This window comes from Sinocyclocheilus grahami, unplaced genomic scaffold, assembly GCF_001515645.1.
Source record: "Sinocyclocheilus grahami isolate Dianchi unplaced genomic scaffold, SAMN03320097.WGS_v1.1 scaffold46.1, whole genome shotgun sequence".
Lineage (NCBI taxonomy): Eukaryota > Metazoa > Chordata > Actinopteri > Cypriniformes > Cyprinidae > Sinocyclocheilus > Sinocyclocheilus grahami.
The window spans coordinates 56,226-65,519 of NW_015505225.1; the positions used below are offsets into that span (position 1 = coordinate 56,226).

The following is a 9,294-nucleotide window of genomic DNA, read 5'->3' on the forward strand; positions in this document are numbered from 1 at the left end:
AGAACATCAATGCGGAGAAGATCTTGTTTACATCAAAACTGAAACCAAGACGTTTACACAGAACACATATTTCACGCATTTGAGGGACATCTATCACCGTTGCACTCGCATCTCGCACAAGAGAGCCGCATGTTTAGAAAGCCATGTAAAATTAATGTAAGTTCAACTTTTTAAAAACATATCTTGAGACTTTATGGTGGGTTTTTCCCCCATCCCACTGCATCTCACGTTTTTAAATGAAAAATGTACTCTGTGTGATTGGCTTTCCGCCCTTTGTATTAAACTATGCATACATACATGATGCGGTTTTGTTTATAGTGGTTTAAGCAACTTAATTAATTATAATTGGTTTATAAACATTATTTTAAACATTATGCACGTTTTTCACAGATAGTCATGTTTTCTTATGCTTTGAATAAACGTGCATTAGTAACATTTTGCTCGATGCGCCCTCTTGTGGCCTCAGGAGAGAAGCCAAAAGCTTTTCTTCACTCTAACTGAAATTATGCATTTTTAATTCGAATATAATTCGAATTTTGATAATATTTAAGTACAAAATTCGAATTTAGTTTTTCAGCCATTTTGACAGCCGTATCAAGCACCTGTGTTCACGCACAATGGCGAATATTTCGAAAGGCTATGTGTTTGGCTGAATGCATATCCAAAGTGTTTGCATCAGAACTGAGTACTATATTTGGGCTTTAGAAGTCAGCTGGCTATCTAGGCAATGAGGCAATGCGCTAGAACAGAGTTAACATTTAAGCAGCAACAGAGGAGCTGATAAATCCTTCCTTGTGACTTCACACAGATGATATGATGATGATATGATATAACACTTTATTGTCAGACGAGTCTGAAATTTTTCTTGCATGACAGTATCTGTGTTTACAACAATCAACATCCTTTAAACAACAACATGCACTTCATCCACACACAAACAAAACACAATATACATTACACTCCCTTAAATATTACATTATGCCTTACCCTCCTACTACACTTCTACAACTACACCATGTTCACATTACTCTTGATTTTTGATTAAGTGTCTTATTCAGCTCCAGGATCGCCTGATGCACAAAAGAGTGTTTCAGCCTAACTTTGTTGAATCTTGCATTTTGAGAGATCAGACTGATAGCACCTGACAGGTTCAAATGGCTGTGGTGAGGTCTGTTTAATGGAGATGAGTGGCAACATATGCATCAGCTTGCTTCTTTGTGATGCATATTTCAGGTGCGCTGTGATGTGTGTCGACACACATGTAAAAGGATGCATGCCTGTGCGTCTTACCGTGGACCTGCAGCACAGCGGATGCTTCGGTTTTGCCCACGCTGTTTTCTGTGACACAGGTGTAAGTGCCCTCGTCCTCTGCTCTGACCCTTACCAGACGCAGGCTGTTGTCACCACGGATCTCAAATCTACTCGGCCGAGAAGGTGAAAAGAGACAGTGGTTGTCCGTGAGAAGAGCAGATTGAACAGTCATCGCACATTCCTCCTACAGCCTGTCTATATCCTTCCACTCTCTGAGAGGACATTTCTGTGAGACTCCATCAAATATGCCACTGTACTGCACTGTACTGTGCCCCAAACTCTAGGAAACACTAATTATATTTTATTCTTGGGGCTTTTGCCACTTTTGTATTTGACAGTAGAAAGGAGACAGATGGGATCAAGATTCAAGTCAGTTCACTTGGCGGTCATCTTTCTAGTCAAACAGCTACAGCAATCTATTTGAATGGGAAAAGACTGAAATCTCTAAAATTGTTGGCTAAGAAAGCTTTCATTTAAACAACATATGCCATGCTGTCAATAAAACCTAACAACAATGTTAACAAGTTTTGCTTCGTTAGCTCAAAACACAATACAATGTGATTTCCATTTCCATTGCTATATTGAGCATTGCAGTTTTGAACTCACATTTTTCAAAAAGTTGTCTTCTCTTCATACTGTCTCTGACATAATTTAAGCCAGATTTGAACCTGAATCTCCCACATAAGCACTACACCATACTGTTCAGACTGAATGCAAATAATAGTAATACATTTCCTAGCTAAACATTTAATTTTGGAACAAAAATGAAGATATCTTTAATATTCTCTAATCATTTTTGTCCATCCACTGAAAGTTCATGGAACCTAAACTTTCATGCATCACAAAGTACAAAATGACACTGTAAAAGCAATCCATATGAATCATTTATTCTTCAGATGAGACACGATCGCATTATATTAGGGCTGCACAATATGTAAAAACTATCAAACTATTGCAAATGTGCAAACTACGAAATGCATACTGCAAAGGATATAAGTTAACTGAATGATTTTAATTTTAGTTTTAGGTTAACTTGGCAATGAATAAAAAAGTCTGAAAAGATGAGTAACTCGCGGCTGCTGCCAAAATTTTAGTGCCAAAAAATTTTAAACATATTTTGTTAAATCATTTTTAGTTTTTAAATATGTTTAAATATAATTTAAATGACATTTAAAGGGGTCCTATTATGCTCTTTTACAAAGTCTTGATTTTGTTTTGGGGGTGTACTAGAACAGGCTCTCATACTAGGTTGTTCGAAAAACACATTATTTTTCACATATTTTACATATTACAACACCTCTCTCCCCAGTCTGGCATGAACGGCTCGAATAGTTCCTGTATCAAATGAAGGCCCGCCTTCTGAAATACGAAATGTGCTGTGATTGGTTAGCTGGGCCAGTGTGTGTTGTGACTGGCACCACTCGGCACCTGGTCGGGAAATGTCATGCCCCTTATCACAGGGTTTTGTATCAGGGTATCTCAAAGCTTCACTGTAAATATTGCGTCAAAATCAAATCAATTTGAACGCGATTTAAACCCGGATGATTGTAACCACTCTAAGTTCGTCTGCCTTGGGAAAGCTAGCGTGTCTCAGACATAGTGAAAACACTCGTTGTCTACAACTACACCATGTTCACATTACTCTTGATTTTTGATTAAGTGTCTTATTCAGCTCCAGGATCGCCTGATGCACAAAAGAGTGTTTCAGCCTAACTTTGTTGAATCTTGCATTTTGAGAGATCAGACTGATAGCACCTGACAGGTTCAAATGGCTGTGGTGAGGTCTGTTTAATGGAGATGAGTGGCAACATATGCATGAAGCTAAGAATATCAGCTTGCTTCTTTGTGATTCATATTTGATGTGCGCTGTGATGTGTGTCGTGTAAAAGCACGCATGCCTGTGCGTCTTACCGTGGACCTGCAGCACGGCCGAGGCTTCAGTTTTGCCCACGCTGTTTTCTGTGACACAGGTGTAAGTGCCCTCGTCCTCTGCTCTGACCCTTACCAGACGCAGGCTGTTGTCACCACGGATCTCAAATCTACTCGGCCGAGAAGGTGAAAAGAGACAGTGGTTGTCCGTGAGAAGAGCAGATTGAACAGTCATCGCACATTCCTCCTACAGCCTGTCTATATCCTTCCACTCTCTGCACTCGTTGTCTTCTCTAGTGCAGCTCAGCCAGGTCTCGTCCCATTCGTCGATATTTGTGATATCACAAATCCCGGAAAATATGCGTTGTAGTCCAAACGAGTCGTTCATTGTAGTTTTTGAAAAGTGATTTCTGTTAAATAAAATATCTCCTTTTGAAGTGGACTTTGAGCTTTGTAACTTTGCAGATCTTTTTTATGCTCAAACAGCAACATTACAGACTAATTAAAGTTGAAATTGTGAAAAAGCATAATAGGACCCATTTAAAGCATTATCATATCGCAAATATGTAAGTTATCGCATATAAGATTTTTAATCAATATTGTGCAGCCCTACTTTATATGAATAAAAGCCTAAATTAAATCTGTTCATCTTATACACATTGATCAGCACACATACACACAGTAGAGCTTATCAAATTCTTTAAACAGAACCACAATCAGACAGTCTGAATATCTTCATGAACTTCTTGAATTGTCAAAGTTTCGGTGTAATAATAGACTTTCAGTGGAGGGACAGAAATCAGTCAGGTTTCATTAAAAATATCTTCATTTGTGCTGCGAAAATGAACAAAAGTCTTATGGGTTTGCAACGACATGAGGGCGAGTCAATGACAGAATTTTCATTTTTGGGTAAACTATCCCTTTAAGGTTTTGTTGTATAATGCTGTATTATGCAATAAACATTATTCCTCAGTTTGAGGTTTATTGGTTTAATGAGCTTTCTGCTTCTCTAACTCAACTATAACGGAAATAGGAAACTGATTTTCTAATCTGTCACTACATAAATGTCATTAAACTGGCATTTGAGCTCCATAAAGCTGCCGTAACAGCATCGCAAATGTTTGTATGCAGAGTCTTGCCTCCCCCGCGGTAGTTCTCCTTCGTCTCTGTTCCAGCGGACAGTCGGAGCCGGGTCTCCATGAACCTCGCACAAGAAGTCAACAGTCTCCTCAGCCAAAACGATCTGATTCACAGGTCTGCGGATGAACACTGGCCTCTCTGCTCCCACATTCACACACACATATCACATAGTGATTATTTTCACTTCTTTGTGAAACCAAAAAAAATGAGCCAGGAAATTGGACTTACCAAACACAACGAGTTCGGCTGGATCGCTGTCTCTCTCGCCCACCATATTGGTGCCTACGCACACGTACATGCCTGCGTCACTTTTCCGGGTGTGAGAAATCATCAGCTTACCATCACGCATCTGAAGAAAAAAAAAAATCACACATATCACTATATCATCGTACAATCTGATTTGATTCTTAAAAATGATTTTTCAGTATTTTCTTCAGTAAAGGTGCACTCAGTAATGTATTCCTCTTTTCCCAACTAACAAAAATGTACTACGAATGGTTAGCTAACTTTCATTAAGTTATGAAAATGCTATTTCTGAATGTTGAATGAATTCAAAATGCCCAGTTTTTTAAATATTTTAAAAACATTTTTTCTTGGTTATTCAAACATTAATGGAACATATAACATTATGTGAATGTTATATTTTTAATGTTCTCTGAACACTCTGAAACAAGTAGTAACATTTTAAAAAGTCAGATGAAAATATTACGGAATTAAACATTCCATGAATGATTTTGTGCTAACGTTTTGAGAATATTAAAGACTCAATAACTCTATTAATTCTATTAACATTACTGGAAGAACATTTGTTCATAACTTTGAGAGAACCTTGCCAGAACGTTAGCTGGGTTAACACATAAATAAATGAATAATATATTTTTTTAAATATGTATTTTGGAAAAATATACATTACATGAAGACTCCACTTATATCAGAAGCCTAATAAAATACGTTTAATTTTAAATGGTCCAGTGCTGCGTTTCCCAAAAGCATTGTAAGCCTAAGTTGATCGTAGCTCCATTCGGTTTCAATTGGTCTACGATGTACTTAAAGTGTTACTCCACCCCAAAATGAAAATTTTGTCATTAATCACTTACCCCCCATGTCGTTCCAAACCCGTAAAATCTTTGTTCATCTTCAGAACACAATTTAAGATATTTTGGATGAAAACCGGGAGGTTTGTGACTGACCCATTGACTGCCAATTAAATAAAAGTATGAAAGATATCGTCAAAATAGTCCATTTGCCATGAGTCGTTCAATCTGAATTTTATGAAGCGACGAGAATACTTTTTGTACGCAAAGAAAACAAAAATAACGACTTTATTCAACAATTGTCTCCTCCACATCACCGTATTTTGGAGAGAATCCACTGAACATAAACTGCGTAAACTGTTCTACTTGTCTGTGTCAGCCACACCACACGGATACGTTTTCTACGTTTATTTACGTTTTGATTTGAACGAAAACTGCATATCCGTGTGCTGTGCCTCGTCGCTTCATAAAATTTAGATTGAACCACTGATGGCAGATGGACTATTTTGACTATGTCTTTCATACTTTTCTAGGCCTTGACAGTGTTATTTACTTGGCAGTCAATCGGACAGCCACAATCCTCCTGGTTTTCATCCAAAATATCTTAAATTGTGTTCCGAAGACGAATGGAGCTTTTACGGGTTTGGAACGACATGGGGGTAAGTGATTAATGCCACAATGTTCATTTTGGGGTGGAATAACCCTTTAAGTTTATGATGCTTTTGGGAAACACAGCCCTGGTTGTCTCCATATTGAGGTCACATGACCAAAACATTTCTATTTTCAGAAACCAGTGTAATATTAGTTATTTTATTATACTATCATAGTATTTATTAGCTTTTATTTTTAGCTGTTATTTTTATATTTTCAGTTTTAGTCATTTTAGGACTTAAACTTAAGCAACATTTTAAATTTAAAATAAAATTTTTCCTCCAGTATTTATATTTTTGGGTTTTTTTAACAAAAAGAGTTTCAGTTATAGCTATAACAACACTGGTAACCAGCACAGCACAAACATAGAATAATGCTAAGTGCACCTTTCATTTAGATAATTTGCATTTGGCAGTGATGTCATTGTTGGTGGAGAACAGGACGTGAGCAAGTGCACTGATTTATGTTTCAATCGATGCTGGTTGCAGAGGGGTAGAGTGATGTCACTGCTGCACTACAACCTAATCATCACTCCTGTGCCAACATTGCACTTTCTGCTATTGACTCACAGAGATCCTGCCGTCCTTGTCATTGACACGAACATTGTTCCTCTTCCAGGAAACGGTAGGCTCGGGGTGACCCCTGGGAGGGACGCACTCCAGCACAGCAGGTTCTCCTGCTGCCACCACCACATCATTGGGAGGCTGGCGGAAATCATCCCTGAGAACTATGGGAGATTGAGACAAGTGTTAGCTGTATGCTGTGTTGTTTTTGTTTGGTATGTTTTCATCTTCTCCCTTGTGTGATGTTTATTAATGGATCTTCATTGAGGAACTTGGGAATTGTGAGTCAGAGATGAATGAGGCGTCTTATCTTTGCTTTCTCTCAGCTCGTGTCCTCAAATCTCCTGTGCTCATTCCTGCATGTAAGCGTTTCCCAAAAGCATTGTAAGCCTAAGTTGATCGTAGCTCCATTCGGTTTCAATTGGTCTACGATGTACTTAAAGTGTTACTCCACCCCAAAATGAAAATTTTGTCATTAATCACTTACCCCCCATGTCGTTCCAAACCCGTAAAATCTTTGTTCATCTTCAGAACACAATTTAAGATATTTTGGATGAAAACCGGGAGGTTTGTGACTGACCCATTGACTGCCAATTAAATAAAAGTATGAAAGATATCGTCAAAATAGTCCATTTGCCATGAGTCGTTCAATCTGAATTTTATGAAGCGACGAGAATACTTTTTGTACGCAAAGAAAACAAAAATAACGACTTTATTCAACAATTGTCTCCTCCACATCACCGTATTTTGGAGAGAATCCACTGAACATAAACTGCGTAAACTGTTCTACTTGTCTGTGTCAGCCACACCACACGGATACGTTTTCTACGTTTATTTACGTTTTGATTTGAACGAAAACTGCATATCCGTGTGCTGTGCCTCGTCGCTTCATAAAATTTAGATTGAACCACTGATGGCAGATGGACTATTTTGACTATGTCTTTCATACTTTTCTAGGCCTTGACAGTGTTATTTACTTGGCAGTCAATCGGACAGCCACAATCCTCCTGGTTTTCATCCAAAATATCTTAAATTGTGTTCCGAAGACGAATGGAGCTTTTACGGGTTTGGAACGACATGGGGGTAAGTGATTAATGCCACAATGTTCATTTTGGGGTGGAATAACCCTTTAAGTTTATGATGCTTTTGGGAAACACAGCCCTGGTTGTCTCCATATTGAGGTCACATGACCAAAACATTTCTATTTTCAGAAACCAGTGTAATATTAGTTATTTTATTATACTATCATAGTATTTATTAGCTTTTATTTTTAGCTGTTATTTTTATATTTTCAGTTTTAGTCATTTTAGGACTTAAACTTAAGCAACATTTTAAATTTAAAATTAAATTTTTCCTCCAGTATTTATATTTAGGGATGCACGATATATCGGCCACCATATCGGTATCGGCCCATATCGGCTCATTTTTTCTGTTATCGGTATCGGCCTGATAAGAAAATTTGGCCGATATCTTAAAGCCGATAAATAATGCATTATTTCCTTCAGAGACACTTCAGATGCGCGCTGTTTGTTTGCAGCCTTTTGTGCAATTGTACATTGTAATATTGTGTTTATTTGATGTATATCTGATTTATCTCATATAGAATGCGTTTGGTTAAGTTAAAAGAGCGCTTCAGTTTACCGGTGATCATCTTTAGCTCAGCACACGCAGCTCAAACAGCAGTGCACAACATTAATAACTATGATTGGGAATCCTGTATGTAATGCCTTGGCTTTCTCATCTTATCAATTATAAAGTGTTTTCATGACAACACAGTCACATTTAAATACAGCTGAATAATTGACCACAGAAAAGAGGCATGACATGACTAGGGGTCTGCTCCAAAATCTAGTGAGCTGCCTTCTATTTACACTACTGTTCAAAAGTTTGGGGTCAGTAAGATTTTTTTAAATGTAATTAATACTGTTATTCAGCATGGATGCAATGACAGTAAATATATTTACAATGATCTTGTGAAAATATACACTGGAGTAACGTCTTTACGTTACTTATAACGTCTAATCCTGCTACCACAGGAATAAATTAAAATTTAAAATATCTATAAATAGACAGTTATTTTAAATGGTCATAATATTTCACAATCTTGCTATTTTTTACTGTATTTTTGATCAAATAAATGCAGCCTTAGTGAGCATAGAGACTTTTTTTTCAAAAACAGTGAAAATCTTACAGGCCCCAAACTTTGAACAAACTTTTTAAGTTCTGAAATAAGCATAAAAATACATAGGACAGACATATATTGGGTAAACTGATGCTTTTTTGTAATTAGATTATTTATTAACTTGCCTATTATTTTTGGTACCTTTTTGTAGTAAAGGGATAGTTCACCCAAAAATTAAATTTCTGTCATTAATTACTCACCCTCACGTCATTCCAAACCCGCAAGGAACTTTGTTCATCTTCGGAACACAAATTAAGATATTTTGATGAAATCCGAGAGCTTTCTGACCCTCCATAGACAGCAACGCAACTACCACATTCAAGACCCAGAAAGATAATTATGTCCTTACTACATTTCTGGGCCATAAAACATTTCAGTTGTGTTGCTGTCTATGCAGGGTCAGAAAGCTCTCGGATTTAATAAAAAATATCTTAATTTGTGTTGTCTGAAGATGAACGAAGGTCTTACAGGTTTGGAACGACATGAGGGTGAGTATTTAATGACAGAATCTTCATTTTTGAGTGAACTATCCCTTTAAAGCTAC

At 37.3% G+C, this 9,294-nt stretch overlaps 1 protein-coding gene across 1 annotated transcript in view; it reads right to left on the reverse strand.

The window, feature by feature from the left end:
- Nucleotides 1-9,294, reverse strand: part of LOC107582568 (roundabout homolog 2) — an 83,331-nt gene that overhangs the window by 41,467 nt on the left and 32,570 nt on the right. The window contains exons 4-6 of the mRNA XM_016268461.1: nt 4,549-4,669; nt 4,320-4,458; nt 3,223-3,350 (exon numbers count right to left, since the gene is read on the reverse strand). Coding sequence (XP_016123947.1) covers nt 3,223-3,350; nt 4,320-4,458; nt 4,549-4,669 — 388 coding nt within the window. The remainder of the gene's footprint in view (nt 1-3,222; nt 3,351-4,319; nt 4,459-4,548; nt 4,670-9,294) is intronic.